This window comes from Hyperoodon ampullatus, assembly GCF_949752795.1.
Source record: "Hyperoodon ampullatus genome assembly, chromosome: 5".
NCBI classification, from domain to species: Eukaryota; Metazoa; Chordata; class Mammalia; order Artiodactyla; family Ziphiidae; genus Hyperoodon; species Hyperoodon ampullatus.
The window spans coordinates 1417318-1436380 of record NC_136918.1 but is presented as its reverse complement, the minus strand read 5'-3'; the positions used below and the strand labels follow the sequence as shown (position 1 = coordinate 1436380).

The 19063-nt window shown below is 37.7% G+C and overlaps 1 protein-coding gene across 1 annotated transcript in view; it reads right to left on the bottom strand.

Annotated features, from left to right (window-relative positions):
- Positions 1-18518, bottom strand: part of SRPRB (SRP receptor subunit beta) — a gene marked incomplete at its 5' end in the record, with an annotated part of 32179 nt that extends 13661 nt beyond the window's left edge. Inside the window, 5 exons of the mRNA XM_079705085.1 lie at positions 4663-4799; positions 13910-13992; positions 16799-16876; positions 17708-17802; positions 18365-18518. Of these exons, the coding sequence (XP_079561211.1) occupies positions 4663-4799; positions 13910-13992; positions 16799-16876; positions 17708-17802; positions 18365-18518 (547 nt within the window). The remainder of the gene's footprint in view (positions 1-4662; positions 4800-13909; positions 13993-16798; positions 16877-17707; positions 17803-18364) is intronic.
- Between the last annotated feature and the right edge of the window lie 545 nt (positions 18519-19063).

The following is a 19063-nucleotide window of genomic DNA, read 5'->3' as shown; positions in this document are numbered from 1 at the left end:
TGTTGTTGGTGTACAGAAACACAACAGATTTTTGTATATTGATTTTGCACCCTGCAACTTTACTGTATTCATTTATTATTTCTAATAGGTTTTTGGTGGAGTCTTTAGCTATGTTGAATGAGAGTGGCAAGAGTGGGCATCCTTGTCTTGTTCCTGATCTTAGAGGGATAGCTTTCAGTTTTTCACAGTTGAGTATGATGTCAGCTGTGGGTTTGACATGTGGGCATAGCCTTTATTATGCTGAGGTACATTCTTTCGATACCCATTGTATTGTCTTTATCCTAAGTGGATGTTGAATTCTGTCAAATGCTTTTTCTTCATTTATTGAGATGATCATGACTTTTAAAATGTTTTATCATGTTAATTGACTTGCAGATGTTTAATCATCCTTGCAACCCTGAAACAAATCCCCCTTGATCACAGTGTATGATCCTTTTAATGTATTGTTCTATTTGGTTTGCTAATATTTTGTTGAAGATTTCTGCATCTATGTTTATCAGAGATACTGGCTTGTAATTTTCTTTTTTTGTGTTATCCTTGTCTGGCTTTGATATCAGGGTAATGTTGACCTCATAAAATGAGTTAGGAAGTGTTCCCTCCTCTTCAACTTTTTTGGAAGAGTTTAAGAAGAATGGGTATTAAATCTTCTTTGAACATTTGGTAGAATTTACTAGTGAAGCTGTCTGGTCCTGGACTTTTGTTTTTTTTGGAAGGCTTTTGATTACTGTTTTAATCTTCTTCCTAGTTATCAGTCTATTCAGATTTTCTATTTCTTCAAGATTCAGTCTTGGAAGGTTGTTTGATTGTTAAGAATGTATTCATTTCTTCTAGGCTGTCCAATTTGTTGGTGTAGTTATTCACAGTATTCTCTTATAACCCTCTGTATTTCTGTGAGATATGTTGTAATTTCTCCTCTTTCATTTCTGATTTTATTTATATGAGCCTCCTCTCTTTTTTTCTTAGTCTAGCTAAAGTTTGTCAATTTTGTTTATCTTTTCAAAGAACAAGCTCTTAGTTTCATTGATCTTTTCTACTATCTTTTTAGTCTCTATTTCATTTATTTCTGCTGGCTTTTAGTATTTCCTTCCTTCTACTGACTTTGGGCTTAGTTTGTTCTTTTTCTAGTTCCTTTAGGGTGTAAGGACTGTTGGAGATTTTTCTTGTTTCTTGAGGTAGGCAAGTATTGCTATAAACTTGTACTGCTTTTGATGCATCCTATTGATCTGGTATGCCATATTTTCATTTATCTTCAGGTATTTTTATTTCCACCTTTCCTCCTCATTGACCTAATAGTTGTTCAGTAGGATGTTGTTTAGTCTCCACATATTTGTGATTTTTTCAGCTTTCTTTTTGTAGTTGATTTCTAGTTTCAAATCTTTGTGGTAGGAAAAGATGCTCGATATGATTTCTGTCTTACATTTATTGAAACTTGTTTTGTGTCCCAGCATATGGTCTATCCTTGAGAATGTTCCATGTGCGCCTGAGAAGAATGTGTATTCTGCTGCTTTGGGATGGAATGTTTTATTTATATATATGTACATATGTATGTATGTATGTACATGTGTGTGTGTGTGTGTGTGTGTATATATTCCACCTGATGTAATGCTTCATTTAAGGCCAATGGTTCCTTGTTAACGTTCTGTCTAGATAATCAATTCACTGATGTAAGTGGGATGTTAAACTCCCCTACTATTATTGCTGTCAATTTCTTCATTTATGTCTGTTAATAATTCCTTTCATGTTTTAATGCTCCTATGTTAGATGCTTATATATTAATAAATGTTACATCTTCTTGATGGATTGTCCCCTTTATCATTATATAAGTCCATCTTGTTCTCGTTTGGCTTGAAGCCTATTTGATCTGATCTGAGATGGCTTCATCTGCTTTCTTTTGGCTGCCATCTGCTTGGAGTATCATTTTCCATCCCTTCACTTTGAGCCTATGTTTGTCTTTAGAGCTGAGTCTCTGGGAGGCAGGACATAGTTGGTTTGTTTTTTAATACATCCAGCCACTCTGTGTCTTTTGATTGGTGAATTCAATCCACTTATATTTAGGGTGATTACTGATAAATGAGGACTAGTACTGCCATTTTATCTTTTGTTTTCTGGTTGCTCTATATCTCCATTGTTTCTGCCTGACATCTTAGTTGGTGGTTTACTAGTTTCCTCCTAGTTTCATGTCTCTGCTCTAGACTTACATTTTGTGGTTACCATCAGGTTTGTGTAAGACACCTCATAGATAAAATAGTCCTTTTTCTGCTGATAGGATCTTATCTTCATTTGCCATTATATGGGTTCTGTTCTTTTCCTCTTCCCCTTTTACATTTTTGTCATCTCAAATTATCCCTTTTTATATTGTGAGTTCATTACCAAACTGCAGTAGCTATAATTATTTTTACTGCTTTTTCCCCTTTAACCTTTATAATTGTTTAACAACCTATTCTGATGTAAAGTTGCAATTTCCTGATTCTATCTATTTATCACCTTACTCAAAGTATTGTGTACTTTTGTTTCTTCGTTTCAGGTAGGAGAGCTCCTTCCAAGATTTCTTGTAAGGCAGGTCTACTGGTAATGAACTCCCTCAGCTTTTGTCTGGGAAAGTCTTTATTTCTCCTTTGTATCTCAAGGATAAGTTTGCTGGAAGGATTCTTGGCAGAGTTTTTGTCTTATAATATTGTGAGTAGGCTATCCCATCCTCTCCTGGTCTATACAGTTTCTGCTGAGAAATCTGCTGATAGCTTAATAGGGGTTCCTTTGTAGGCTACTGTCTTTTTTCCTCCGGATGCCTTTAAAATTCTTTATCATTGAATTCTGACAATTTTAACATAATGTGTCCTGGAGAACGTCTTTTAGCATTGAGATAATTAAATGTTCTCTTAGCTTTATGGACTTGTATATCCAGTTCCTTCCCTGGGTTTGTGGAATTCTCAGCTATTATTTCTTTAAATAAACTCTCTGCTCCCTTCTCCCTCTCTTCTTCCTCTGGGATAACCATTATCTTTATGAAGGATAATGAAGCTGGATAGTTCTCATAAAATTTTATTTTAAAAAAAATCTTAGTTCTCTCGCCACTCCTACTTGAATCATTTCTAGATCTCTATCTTCAAGCTCACTAATTCTCTCTTCCATATGGTCTGCTCTATTTCCAGTGCTTTCTGATGCATTCTTCATCTCATTTATTGACATCTTCAGCTCCAGAATTTCTGTTTGGTTCTCTTTTAGACTTTTAATATCTTTGGTAAAGTATTTCTTCTGTTCATTAATTTTATTCCTGAGCTCACTGAATTGCCCTCCTGAGTTCTTTTGTAGCTTGTTTAGTTTCTTCATAACAGCTATTTTGAATTCTCTATCAGTTAGATTACAATCTTCCATGACTTAAGTTTGGCTGCTGGAGAACTGTCGTTTTCTTTTTGTTACACTGTGTACTGTGGTTTTACATGATACTTGATGAACTGTTCCTCTGCCAGTGCATTTGAAGTAGCAAATACCTTTCTTATGTAGATAAAGCTTTTTTTTTCTCCTTGATTCTTACAGTTCAACAAGTTGGAAAATAGAGGCCTTTCTTTTATCTTGCTATAGCACAGGTTTTTGACTTTTCTTACCTGAGCTGCCTCTGACTATATTTGAGAATTGGCACTTTCCACCCTCTACTACCTCTGCCAGATGTGTCACTGGTACCCTCACTGTCACTGCTTGAGCTCTGCTGCTGGAGGGAGATGTGGGGAAAAGTGAAGGAGACAGAGTCATGGGCACCTTCGCCACATCTGGGCTTGTCGGGTTTGCGTGCAGCACTGCCGTGAGCCAGGGGACTGGGGTCACAGGCTCCACCACCGCTGCTGCTGTGGGGTTCCCCGTGGCCAAAGGAGCTACTACAGCCAGGAGGCTGGAGCCATGTGTGCTGTCTTCCCTGTTGCTACAGGGTTCTCTGGGGCTTCAGGCTCAGCCACTGTGGCCAGAGGCTAAGACTGCAGACATTCTTCCACTGTTCCCCCAGTTCTACCTCCTCTATGTGTTCCAGTCCACCCACCTTCAGAAGTAGACTTGTGGATCTCTCCAGCATCCTAGTGTGTTGGGCAGAGGAACCTTTGTTGAGTTTTAGATGTTTTACTAGTTGTAGAATGAAGGGGAGAGACAAAGAAGGTGTCTCACACCTCATGATGCTGACATCACTCCTAATCTGATTTTAAAGGTAATAAAACTGAAGCCTAGTTTTACTGGCTGAGACTAAAATGTTTTTCATTCTTATGAGGTTAAAGGAAAACACTTCTGCAAACTCTCCTTGATGAAATGTGCTAGATGGCAAACTTGTTTAAAAGGAGAGACTCCATCCTGTCCTTCCTCAACTGTGTATCTGATATGACATACTGTCGAACTGATGAACTTAACTTAGTAAATTAAAATGTTGTACGATTAAAAATAAAACACTGTATCAAAGAATAAATGATAATAATCACTCCTTTGTCGCTCCTTAGAACAGCCTGGTAAGGGAGACTAATGAAAATGCTGGAGTATAAATAAATTTTAAGATTTAAAATCCTTAATTTATAGTTCATTAGCAATTGTCTCTCATCCTCAGTAATAACAATTGTAGATAACTGTATTAATTCTTAGTAACAATCCCAGAAAATTCTCAACTATTATTGCCAGAAAACATGATAGTACCTTGCTTATTGCAAGCGATTAAGAATGACGGTGTGTTCTTCAGACCAATACTGTCAAGGAGGACTTGATACAGAAACTCTGCCACATCTTTCACCTCTCGCTGGAAGGCTGCACTATCCACAACAAACACAATAGCCCTGGAGGGGGAAAAAAAGAAAAACTGCCATGTGAGCACGCAACAGTGCAGCATTATATTGAAAAATGATATCCTTAATTTTGCCCAATTCAATCCTAATGAATAAAACAAAACAAACTCACATACAGGTGTCTGCACAAGTAATCATACAACACAAAGAGAACTACTTAGTGCTACTATGTATCAATGACTGTATCTAAAAAGACAATAGAAAATGATGCCTCCCCTCAAGTCCAGGAAATTGTCATATACAAAACCATGTGATAAAACACTAGGACAAACCTTGTACCTGCTATAATAGAAACAAAGAGGAAGATAATTTACATGAAACCAGGTCAGGAAGACTTAAAGGAGGAAGTAATAGTTGAATGAATTTTAGCCAGACAAAATACTACTGTGGCAAAGACTGTCTGGAAAGTAGTATGTGCAGGGCACAAAGTGGTGGAACAACATACCTTGGAGAACTCAAGGTAAGCTAATATGCAGGTAGGTGGGGAAATGAAGGAAAACCAGGTCAGATGGCAAAGGGGTGCGACACATTGGCCTAAAGAGTTTATGCTTTTCTGTCTTACAAAGAATATTAGTGCCTAAATGAAAGACAGATACAACTAAGAGGATAATCAAACTAGAAGCAGAGTGACCAGGTAGGGCCCAACCTAAGGCAGCAACAGTGAGAATCCTCATGTGCCAGAAATAAAGAGATATCAAAGCTAAAGCAAAGCAGTCCAGGGAAACAGCAGATAATAGGCTTTAGGAACAAGGGTTTGAAAGCCCAGGAGATGTGCAACAGCCAACATGGAGTTGGAAAGCTGGAACTGAACACTCTGTGCAAAGCCTAGTACTTAAAAGCAGTCTAACAGACAGCGGTGTGGGAAAATAACCCAAGAAGAATTGAATCACCAGGCCTCCTGTGCCACACACAGAAGCAGGGTATGAACTTACACTATCTCATGGTGTAAGATCCCCAAGCAGGAAGATATATAAAAATTGGGCCAGACTCAATGAACTCCTATGGCCCCCAACAGAAGGAAATATGAACCCCTTCTGGAGAGAGGCTTTCATAACCTAAAGCAATTAAAAAAAAACAGCAACCACAACATCAACAGCAAAATTTAACCCCCTTGAACAGGGTAACTGGATCAAAATTACAAAGCACAGTAAATAAGCCATTATGAGGGAGAACCACAAAGACAGATTAATCAGCACTCAAAACTAAAAATAATAAAGCAATCAGTAAAATATTTTAAATTATTTAAAAGAATACTAGACACCATAATAAAAGAATAAAGATAGTACTAAAAGAAAGGCTGATTTTGAAAGATATATTTTTACAAGTAAAGAACAAAATTAGTAACAACCCAATGGAAAAGTTAAGCAGAGAATACTACAGCTGAAAAGGGTATAATAAACTACAAAATAAAGACAAAAATATCAACTATACGCAAGGTAAAAAGACTTGGAAGATATGACAGAGAACAGACAAGAAGAGCAGAAATGATAAGGTTCGGTGATGTTAATAAGAGTTCCAGGAGGTGAAAGTGAGAATTTGGAAACAGAACTACCTAAAAAGATATTGCTGAGAATTTTCCAGAACTGAAGATACAAATCTTTCAACTGAAATAGTACACTTAAATCCCAACCATGATAAAGCTAAATCACCCCTAAACAGAAGGATAATCTACCCCTGAATACAGGATTTAAAAAACATAGATTCTGTATCATGAAATGACAGTTAGATTGAGCACTGCTTTCTCATCTACAACAACAGATACCTGAAGTCAGGCGTAATGCCTTCAATGTGAAAACAGAAATAACTGCCACCCAGGATTTTATACTCGGCTAAAATAGTTATTCAAAAATGAAGGCCAATGAAAAAAGTTTCAAATGAACAAAAGATGAGAAACTTTTATCTCTTATTCACCATTTCTGGAAACATATCCAAAAGATATACGTGAAAGAAAACTGAATCAAAAGGGAAGAGTAAGAGGCAAGAAGCGATAGAGAAAAAAGAAATCCATAAACATCCTGGTAATTCTAGGTGATCACTGAATGATGGAGAAAAATATTAGTACCTGTTGGGTGTTAAAAAAGAAGAAAGAGAAATAAAATGAAAGGAAGATGTGAGGAAGATCAAAGTAAGGTATTTTAAGTTCCAGTGAAAGAAAACTAATATTATTGATTTTAAACTTTTGTAAGTAATCCAAGTTTTAAAAAAAAAAGAGTAGAAGATAACAATGAAAAAAGAAAAAACAGCAAACTTTCAAACCAGCAGAGGGGGAAAAATGAGATTAGGGAAACTTGATTAACCAAAACAGGTAGGATTAAAAAACTAGAAGTCTCAGATCAATATACTATAAGTTGACCCTTGAACAATGTGGGGATTAGAGGCCTGACCCTCCAGTCAAAAATCTGCGTATAACTTCATGGTCCGCCCTCTGCATCTGAGGTTTGGCATTGCCGGATTCAACCAACCACAGATTGTGCAGTACATATTAAATGAAAAAATTCCTCCTATAAGCGGACCCACACAGTTCAAACCCGTGCTGTTCAAGGGTGCACTGTAGTAAATGTCTTTTGAATTTGCATTTATTGTGATTATGATTTGAGTTCATTAGTATCTTACATACTTTGAACATTTTAGCTACCCAAAATACTTGGATCAAAGAGTAATTACACTGTGAATTGTAAAAAATTTATAATTGAAAATGGAAAAAAAATTTTTAATTAGAAATTAAAACCCAATTATAGCAAAATTTGCCAGTTCTAGATTTGTATCAATTGTTTGGGGAATAAAAAAATAAAATCGCACAACTCCCAGTTTTCAGTCCAGCATGAAAGAAGCTGGAAGTCACCACTGCATTCTAACAAGTAAAAAGCTAACCAGACTGAAAAATCAACAGCACTTAGATTCATCAGAGAAGTGAGGTTATACAGCAAATCACTCCCCACCAAATTGGAGAGAACAACACATATATACAGAAAAATACAACCTAGTGAGGAATCAGTTGAGAATCAAGTATGGAGCTCACAGTCCAGAGACACAGGTTCACTAAGACTGAAACCTAATCACAGGACACTTCCCTTCCCCTCACACTTCACCACATTACTAAGGGCAGTTCTTACCCAGTATATTGTGTCTGGCTATCAAGAAAAAATTACAAGACATACTAAAAAGTAAAAAAGAGTTTGAAGAGAAGGGGCAAGCAACAGAACTAGACTCAGATATGGAAGAGATGTTGGAATGATCAGACCAAGAATTTAAAACAACTGTGACTGTGGTGCTAAGGGCTCTAAAAGATAAAGTAGACAACATGCAAAAACAGATGGGCAATGTAAGGAGAGAGATGGAAGTTCTAAGAAATAACTAAAAAGAAAGCTACAGATCAAAAATAACCTAACAGAAATGGAGAAAGCCTTTGATGGAATTATTAGTAGACTAGATATGACTGAAGGAAAGAATCTCTGGCTTGAGATATCTCAATAGAAGCCTCCAAAACTGAAAAGCAAAGAGAACAAAGACTTAAAAAAACATAACAGAATATCTGAGAACTGTGGGACAACTACAAAAGGTGTAACATATATGTAATGGGAATTCCAGAAGGAGAGGAAAGAGAGAAAAGAAGAAATATTTAAACAATAATGACTGAAAATTTCCCCAAATTAATGTCAGACACCAAACACAGATCCACAGAAACCACATGAAGCTCAGAAAACACCAAGCAGGATTAATGCTAAAAGAACTATACCTAGCCATATCATTTTTAAACTACAGAAAATCAAAGATAAAGAAAAAATCCCACAATAAGCCAGAAGGAAAAAGACCTTACTTATAGAGGAGCAATATAAGAATTATATCCAACTTCTCAGACATCATGCACGCAAGAAGAGAGTCAAGTGAAATATTTAAGGTGTTGAGAGAAGAATCCTCAAAACCTAGAATTCTATACCCTGTGAAGTTTATAGCATTGAATGCATTTATTAGAAAAGAAGAAAGACCTAAAATCAATCATCTAAGCTTCCACCTTAGGAAGCTAGAAAAATCAGAGTAATTTAAATCTAAAGTAAACACAAGAAATAATGAAAGAGCAGAAATCAATGAAATAGAAAATAGGAAATCAATGGAGAACATCAACAACACCAAAAACTGGTTCTATGAAAAGATCAATAAAATTTATAAACTTCTAGCCAGTCTAACTAAGAAAAAGAGAGGACACAAATTACAAATATCAGAAATGAAAGGGGATATCACTACAGATTCATGGACATTAAAAGGACAATCAAGGGATACTATAAATAACTCTATGCCCAAAAATGTAATAACCTAGATGAAATGGTCCAATTCCTTGAAAGACGCAATCTGCCAAAACTAACCTAAGAAACGGACAATCTGAGTAGCCCTGTATCTATTAAAGAAACTGAATCAATAATTAAAAACCTTCCAAAACAGAGAGCTCTAGGCAAAGGTGGGATCACTGGTGAATTCTATCAAATGTTTAAGGACATTTATACAATGTTATATGTCAAAAATATTCAATTTAAAAAAATTTAAGGAAGAAAATATACAAATTCTCTATAATTTCTTTCAAAAAATAGAAACAGAGGGAATATTTTCTTATTCACTCTATGAGGCCAGCATTACTTTAAAACACGAACCAATACATTACAAGAGAACTACAGATAAATATCTCATGAACACAGATGTAAAAATCCTCAAGAAAATATTGGCAAATCGAATCCAACAATGCATGAAAAGAATTATACACCATGAATGGTTCTGGACCCAATTCCAATGTGGGGGATGGGGGTTCCCCCACCACAAAGCAATGCTCCTGACACCAGCTGGGTGCCCTACAATTCAACTCAATTCTGATGCTATCTACTTGGAGATAGCATCAGATTTCACAGGTTAAGGGCTCAGTGCCCCAAGACTGCCCTCCACTTCAGATGCCAATTACAAGCCCAGATTGTTACCTGTGCTTCTGACCAACAGGCTACAGACTCGAAGGTCTCACAACTCCTTCCTTCGGTTTGATTAATTTGGTAGCGGGGACCTCAGACACCAGTCAGAAGTCCAGGTTGTTAACTGTACTTCTGACTGACTGGCTATAAATCGGAGGTTCCCATGACCCCTCCTTCTTGGATTCAATAAATTTGTGAGAGCAGCTCAAAGAACTCAGGAAACTCATTTAACTCACTAAATTATCAGTTTACTGCAAAAGATATTAAAGGATATGAATCAACAGCCAGATGAAGGGATACATATGGTGAGATCCTGAACGAAGGAGCTTCTGTCCCCGTGGAGTTTGGGCCCTGCAGGGTGGCATGTGGAAGCATTCTGGTTCCCCAACCTGGAAGCCCTATGAACCTCATCCTTTTGGGGTTTTATGGAGGCATAATTATATAGGCGTGATTGACCGAACAACTGACCGCTGGTGATTGATTCAACCTCCAGCCTCTCTCCTCTCCCTTCCCTGGATGGGAATGAAAAGTTCCAACTCTCTAATCATATGGTTGGTTCTCCTGGCACCCAGCCCCCATCCTTAGGTGCTTTCCAAAACTCACCACAAAAATATAACAAAAGACACCTTTATCACTCTCATCACTTAGGAAATTCTACGGGTTTTATGAGCTCTGTGCCAGAAACAGGGATGAAGACCAAATATGCATTTCTCATTATAAATCACAATATCACAACAACCAAGTGGTATGAAAGGCTGGTTCAACGTTCAAACATCAATTAACATAATCATTTCATTGATGTATAAACTAAAAAAGAAAAATCACACAATTGTATCAATAGATCCAAAAAAGCATTTGACAAAATCAAACAACCATTCATGATAAAAACTCCTAGTAAACTAAGAATAAAGGGGAACTTCCTCAACTTGATAAAGAATATCTACAAAAATTATCATCTAACATCATACTTAATGGTGAAAAAAATCAAAGATTTCCTGCTAAAACCAGGAACACAGCAAGGATGTCCCATCTCACCATTGCTTTTGCAACATCGTACTGTAATTTCAAGCTAATGCATTAGAACAACAAAAGGAAATAAAAGGTATATAGATTAGGAAGGAAGAAATAAAAATGTCTGTATTCGCACATGAAATGACTGTAGACGATCTGAAAAAATCAACCAAAAAGCTCAGGAACTAATAAGTGATTATAGCAGAGTTGGAGGATACAAGGTTGATACACAAGTGAATTGCTTACCCAAATATCAGGAATGAACAAATGGAATTTGATATTAAAAACACAATACCATTTACATTAGCATCCCACAATATGAAACTTAGGTACAAATCATACGAGATCTATATGAGGAAAACTATGAAACTCTGATCAACAAAATTGAAGTAGAACTAGAAAAATGGAGAGATATTCCACGTTCATGGATAGGAAGACTAAATAGAGTGAAGATGTCAGTTTTTCCCAACTTGATTTACAGACTCAATGCAATCCCAATCAAAATTTTAGCAACTTATTTGTGGATACTGACAAACTGATTCTGAAGTTTATACAGAGAGGCAAAAGACCCAGAATAGTCAACACAGTACTGAAGAAGAACAAAGATGGAGAACTGATGTTACCAACTTACTATGAAACTATAGTAACAAAGACAGCATAGTACTGGTGAGATAATAGATCAATAGAACAGAGCCCGGAAAGAGACCCTCATATATACAGTCAAGGGATCTCTGATGGAGGAGCAAAGGCAACAAATGAAGCAAAGATAGTCTTTTCAACAAATAGTGCTGGAACAGCTAGACATCCACATGCAAAAAAAAGAATCTAGATACAGAACTTACACCTTTCACAAAAATTAACTTAAAATGGATCATACACCTAAACGTAAACCAAAACTACAAAACTCCTAGATGATAACACTGGAGAAAACCTAGATGATCTTGGGTTTGACAATGACTTTTTAGATACAATACAATCCATGGTAAACTGGACTTCAGTAAAGATAAAAATTTCTGCTCTGCAAAAATCAACATCAAGAGAATGAGAAAACAAGCCACAGACTGGGAGAAAATATCTGCAAAAGATATATCTGATAAGGACTGTTACCCAAAATATATAAAAGAACCCTTGAAACTCAACGGTAAGAAAACAAACAATCTAATGAAAAAATGGGTCATAGATCTTTACAGACACCTCATCAAACAAGATTTAAATAACTTATAAATAGCAAATATAAAAAGATGCTCCACATCATATGTCATCAGGGAAATGCAAATTAAAACAACAATTAGATACCACTACATACCCATTAGAATGGCAAAACCCAGAACACTGACAACACTAAATGCTGGTCAGGATGCAGAGCGACTGGAACTCTCATTCATTGCTGGTGGGAATGCAAAATGGTACAGCCACTTTGGAAGAGAGTTTGGCAATTTCTCACAAAACTAAACATACTCTTACTATATGATTCTGCTATTGTGGTCCTTGATATTTGCCCCAAAACTTATGTGTACACAAAACCCAGCTTTATTCAGAACTGCCAAAATTTGGAGGCAACCGAGATGTCCTCCAACAGGTAAATGGATAAACTGTGGTACATCTAGATAATAGCATATTATTCAGCACTACAAAGAAATAAGCTATCAGACAATGAAAACACATGGAAGAAACTTAAATGCATACTACTAAGTGAAAGAAGCCAACATGAAAAGGCTACATACTCTATGTTTCCAACCATATGAAATTGTGAAAAAGGCAAAACTACGGAGACAATAAAAAGATGAGTGGTTGTGAGGGGTTAGGGGAGAGGAGGATGAACTGGCAGAGCAGAGAATTTTTAGGGCAGTGAAACTACTCTCTAAGATACTATCATGGTGAATACATATCATTGTACATTTCTTCAGATTCCTAGAATGTACAACACCAAGAGTGAATCTTAATGTAAAATACAGACTGAGCGATTATGATGTGTCAATTTAGGTACATCAATTGTAACAAATGAACCACTGGGGTGAAGGATGCTGATAATAGGGGAGGTTAGACATGTGTAGGGGCAGGGTTATATGGGAAATCTCTGTACCTTCTGTTCAATTTTGCTGTGAACCTAAAACTCTCTAAAAAAAATTTTTTTTTTTTTTTTTTTTTGCAGTACACGGGCCTCTCACTGTTGTGGCCTCTCCCGTTGTGGAGCACAGGCTCCAGACGTGCAGGCTCAGCGGCCATGGCTCACGGGCCCAGCCGCTCCGCAGCATGTGGGATCTTCCCGGACCGGGGCACGAACCCATGTCCCCTGCATCGGCAGGCGGACTCTCAACCACTGTGCCACCAGGGAAGCCCTTTTTTTTTTTTTTTTTAAATCAAGTAACAGTCTCAACTATGACAGATTGCTCATCACCACCACCTTGTGGGCCAAGAAGCAACAACAAAATACAAAACAAGATACCTTCAAAAATAAGGAAAGAAACAACTACCTCATTCCATCAACCCGGATTCCATCAATTAAAACACATATTATTTCAGGTTCAACTAAGAAAGAAAATACTGCCAATTAAACTATGACACCATTAACTATAAGTGGCATTCCAATTTCATAGCTATTAAAATGTGTCTTAAAATAAATGAAATGTGTTCCTACCAGTGTTAGAGACTATACAAATATAAAGCATCTTAAGCTGAAGCACAAGAAATTTAGGAAATAAGAGTCAGTAATACTAGGACAATACTAAAAGAAATATGAAAATATTCTTCTGTACTTTTCAGGCGTCAATTTTAGATAATTTAAGGATAGAAATACATAATGTTGGATTTTAATATCTTCTCAGATGTCACCTAGGTTTAAAATTCCTTTTTCAGATTTTAATAGTTCTACACATTATTAAATTTGTCCTCAGAGTAAATGAAAAATTTACTGACATCATAATAAGGGTAAACACTTCCTGAACACTCTGAGAAATATTTTCAAATATTACCTCATATAATCCAAGTGAAGGTGGGCTTGCAACCCAGAAATGCTGACCCCAGGGTCCATGCTCTTTCCACTCCAGGATACCAGGCTGCCTCCAGAATACCATGAGAGCAAACAACATGGCTGGCCTTGATATACAGATTTCAGACAAGCCCTTCCCACTTCCTACTTACCTGGCTGAAGCCTTAAACCGCTCTAAGAACTGAAGTCTCAAGCTCTCATAGCCAGGGAGGTCAATCAAGATCAGGCTAGTGCCCTAAGGATGCCAGCAATAATATTAATGTTTCAGTCCAGATTCACATTTACAACATAAATCTTTCATATCAGATCACAGGTATCAGAATGGTACCCAATTAATGAATCAAAAAAGGTCACTGTAACTGATTAATGAATCAAACAAATGTTCACAGAGCATCCTCTATTTATAAACCATGGAGTGAAGGCTCTGGAGATTGTCCTGCCGTAATAGAGTTTATATAATACAATCAGAAAGGTCAACACAATGTAAAATTACATGTAAATGTAAAATTACAACTTTGATCAATGTTCTGAGGGTACGTGAGAAACCTGACCCTGTATGGGAAAGGCAGGAAAGTCCACCTGAGGCTGGGAAAAATGCCAGTATGAATAAAAGCAAAAACATGCGAAAAACAGTAATAAATATTCACAAACTAAATAATATAAGAACCTACATTTTATCATATAACATGTTACCACTGCAGGGATCCCCAACCTTTATGAAAACAAAACATTCTTTTATATTTCTACTGCAATCTAATTTTAAAATATATGTCCACTAGATACACCATTTATTTGTTCCAACTCTGTCAATATTTTTTGTCAATTCTTGATCCAGGTGACAATCACTGAACAGGGCGGGATTGTGCTGCTACGGAGCAGACTGATTAAGTGCCCGCTTACATGCTATTCATGCCAGGACTTCATTCTTGAGCTCGGGTTCAATGCAGATGTGGCTATGTTCAATCCTAAGACTCTTGGGTATAGCCTTGGTACATTTATCAGACCCATGGATCATTTCTCATATGTTCTACCTTCTCCACAGCCAGCCTCAACCACTATTCAGCAGGAGGGAGTCAGCATTATGCACAGATTTGACATAATTACAGCTGGATACACTGTGACCTGTCACTTAGTCTGTTTAATCTTTTATAGGTAATGCACAAAGTATATTAGCCTTTTTTCTATTTTTATACTGGTAGTGTAGGGACTTCAGGTTGGGACCCCCTATCACATTTCATAATCAGCACCACAACACATACTATAAACAATCCATAAGGTACAGTACTAAATACATTACTATTTTGAGAGACTAAATCTAAAACATAAAGAGGGTGGGAAAAGAAGTAAAAAAGAAGGGAGGGATGTTTTACATATTCATATTCAGTAGAAACATGCAAGTCTTATTTGTAATGTAAAGTTTTCTGATAGCTATATTAAAAAAGTAAAAAGAAATATGTAAAATTTTAAAAATATGTATTACACAACCCAATATACCTAAATTAGCTTTTTAACATATAAGAAAAATTCAAGAAATTGATATTTTACATTCTTTTTTTCATCCCAAGTCTTCTAGATCTGATTTTATACTTATAGCAGCCCTCGATTTGGACTGGTCACATTTCAGGTGCTCAACAGTCACACACGATCAGTGGCTACTCTGTTGGAAAGTACAGGTCTAAAGCATACCCTGGAATACCCCACTTAAAATATCTAGTACAAGTGCCCCAAGAATTAAAGATCTCCCAAATCTGAAATTTCAAAATCTGAATCCTTGGGAGTTTAAAAAGGTCTGAGTCAGAAACAGTGTCATTATTGAAAAAAGAAAAAAATACCTCTAAGACATTTAAAAGGATGTCTCTTTATCTTTGCTTACAATGTTTAATACTGGAGGTACCAGAAAAGGGCAGGGCAGGGGTGGGGAGGACCCAAGGAGAAGGAGAAAAAGTCTCTAAAATCACCATTATAATTCATCCATCTATACATCTAACGCCTCCAACCAGTCACCCACCCACCTCCCTTCCACTCACTCACTAAATACTTATTAAACATTATAATTGGCTTGGCAGTCACTATCTACATTCTGGGGCCATACAGGTACATAAAAAGTCCTTCTCACGATTCCTTATTGGTGTTTTTTTAAAATATACTCATGTATACTCCATAAGATATCCACTGCAACACTGTTTGTAAAAGCAAGATTGTAACAACCAAAAAACTAAATGTCTGTTAATAGGGCTCTTATTAAATAAAAATTCAACATTAGTTGACAGGAGTAAAAGCTTTCTGATTATACTGTCTTCACATTCAACTGTGATCATGTACTACTTTTCCATGTGTACCTGGAAGATTCTTCTGTCATGTCTCAAAAGTAAAGGCTTTAAGAAAGGAAAAAAAATATTGTATGGTATAGCCACATAATGGAATACTATACAGGTCATAAATCAACCTAGTAGTACTATGTATGCAAATGAGGAAGAAAAAATGAAAACAAATCCAAGCTGTATCCATTATATTGTTAAATTAAAAACTAAAACAAATGGGAGGGGGGAGAATACAGTGTTAAAAAAGAAAAAAGTAAAGATATACAGATATGTTTGTATAGCATAGACCATCTGGAAGGCTATACAGGAAAATGGCAAGTTACTATCTCCAAGGAGAAGACTTGTAAGAAGGGATAGGAAAGGCAAAATTACTTTTCACCAAATATCCTTTTTAACCTCTTGAATTTTTGTCCCATATACATGTACTAAAGAAAAAGGCTTAATGCTCGCTCTTAAGAACTCACGGTAAAGTTGGAATTAAGACACAGAAACAAAAACTGATAATAATCAGTGTGCATAAGGTACAACAAAGTAGGGGAGGGCATGATTAAGTCTACTGCTTGGGTGGTCAAAACAAGAATTTGTCACATGCACAATATTTATCCATAAAAATAAGCTATGAACGTACCTATGCCCTCAGACTAATTTATCCTAGAAATGTCTTTTCCTGACACACCAAAGTAAAACTGTCAGACTCCCCACATTCTAGGAACCTCTTACCCTGTTATTGTTGACTCTGTAGACAGCAGAGCTGTCAGTGATGGAAGTCTGAGTGTCTCTGTAAAGGCCTGTTAACAACTGTAAAACAAAACAAAACAGAACACAACATGGGGGAGATCAGAGTAAACATATAAATAGCAAACCTAAAGAAAGTAACTTTGCTCTAACTCTCCTAGGTGTAAGGTCAAATAAACGAATGTTGCTTGCAATAGCTGAAAAGGACCATATTAGTTTTTTTTTTCTTTCTTTGCTTGTAGAAAAATCTTATTAATTGCAAACTTCATTCCCCTCTCCTTAACGAGAGGAGGGGGATAACTATTATTTTCAAATAATAGTTTCAAGTGGTTAGTGCCCAAATTTACTGACCTTCCATCAACATGTACAATCATCAAAGTGGAAGGGAAATAATTTATACTCTCAAAAAGAAGAGTAATCAGAAGAAAACCTCTGCTACTCTCTGTAGCAAAAACCAAACATTTAAAAATACTACTCAAAATAAATATTAGTGCAAAGAAGCCTAAGTAGCCAACAGGCAGAAGAAGAATCACCCTTTAAAAACGTTTCTCTGACAAAGTCTCAGAAGAATTATACACTGTATACAGATTACCGCCCTCTCTCTCTTCAGCTGTTCTGGCATCCTTAGCCATGACATGAAAGTAGTTAGTATATAAAACCCTTAAATGGGATAAGGGTTAAATGTCAGTATCTGGCAAGTACAGGAGAATAGAAATGGTCAAGAGATTCCAGTTTAAGAGTTTTTCAAGAGTCTTTTCGTCCTACCAAGTGATTCAAGAATTAACTCCCCAATTTGTCAGCACAGCTTCTTTTCCAAAGTACACCTCACAGGAATAATGGGGTGCCCTAAAATTTCCTATCAAGTTTAAGAGAGGTGTAAATCAAAGCATTTACTCTGACAAAAAGTAATGTTTTCCCGGAGTCACAAAGGCCAACAAGAAGAACAGCTCTTTGACTGCTCCTTCTGCTCCGGATGAACTTCCAGAACACTGTGGAATAGAGAAAAACAACCAAAATTATGCCTTGATTATCAACAATACGCATGTACGGCTGGGCTGTGGGAAATTAAGTCTACACAGAACACTTCATTCACCTGGAGCTTACCTCCATTGTTATTACCACCATTATAATCATTATTGTTTTAGGGACTCCGCTGAGTGCCTGCCACTAACAACTGTCAACTTTTCTGCATCTGCACCCCGTACGCCGACGGCGTACTCCTCAAGCGCAATCTTGCTCATTAGCTTTGCATCCCCAGCGCCCAGCTCGCAAACATAGGATGCTCAAACTTGGAGCGACGACCATCTGAGTCTTCGTAGCAAGAGCAATGGAAGGGAGAGAACCGCGCGCTCAGGCAGAACAGGGGCTAGTAACGCTGCGCTGCTCCTGCTGCTTCAGGCAGGAGGGCAGGTTGGTATAAGGGGTGAGTCCCCCTCTCTAGATGCCCCCCCGGTGCCATGTCCGTTTCGCGTCCGCGGTCTGCACAAGCCCAGTCCAAGCTCGGATCCCCGCCAGCCCTGCACCCGCCATATCTACCGGCCGCCTCTTTACCCAGCGTCAGCAGCACCGCGACGAGCGCCACCACGACTGACAGCAGCGTCGGGTCCCTCTGCCGCAGTTCCTGCCGCAAGGAGTCCAGGTAGAGCTGGAAGGCGCCTCCGACACTGTCGCCATTCCCCATCCGCCGGGAGTCCGCGGAAGCCATGGCTGGGATCTTGCTTCCCGGCACCGCAAAAGCAACGTGGCCCTCGGCTCTGCGCAGGCGTCCGAAGCGGAGCATCACGGGAGTGGTAGTTCCTAAGTTATATTTCCTCCTTCGGAGGCCGGGATCCCGAAGGGCCTGATGGTAGTTGTAGTTCTCTTGGACACCGCACTCCCGCCGAAAGACTGAGCTGCCAGACACAGGTATGAGTGACACGCACGTCCTTTTAAGATATGAGTCAGATGTCGCCGCTCTCTTCATGGTTGTTGACAAAATGATGGATGAATAAAATGAATGGCTCAAGAAATCTCTGCTGAGGATTTCTAGTCGCTCCCTTCGTGAGGTGAGGTGTCTTGTGAGGAACTCAAGCATTACACAAACATTTCATCGGAAAATCACGTGGCAGGAGGTGTGACTGAAGATGTAAGGTGCGGTATGGGAATGCAGAAAGGGGCGCCTAGTCCACATGGGTTCAGAGACAAGCTCCCGGAGGAAAACGACAGGAACTGAGCCATGAAGGATGAGTTAGCCTCTGCAGGCGAAACAGG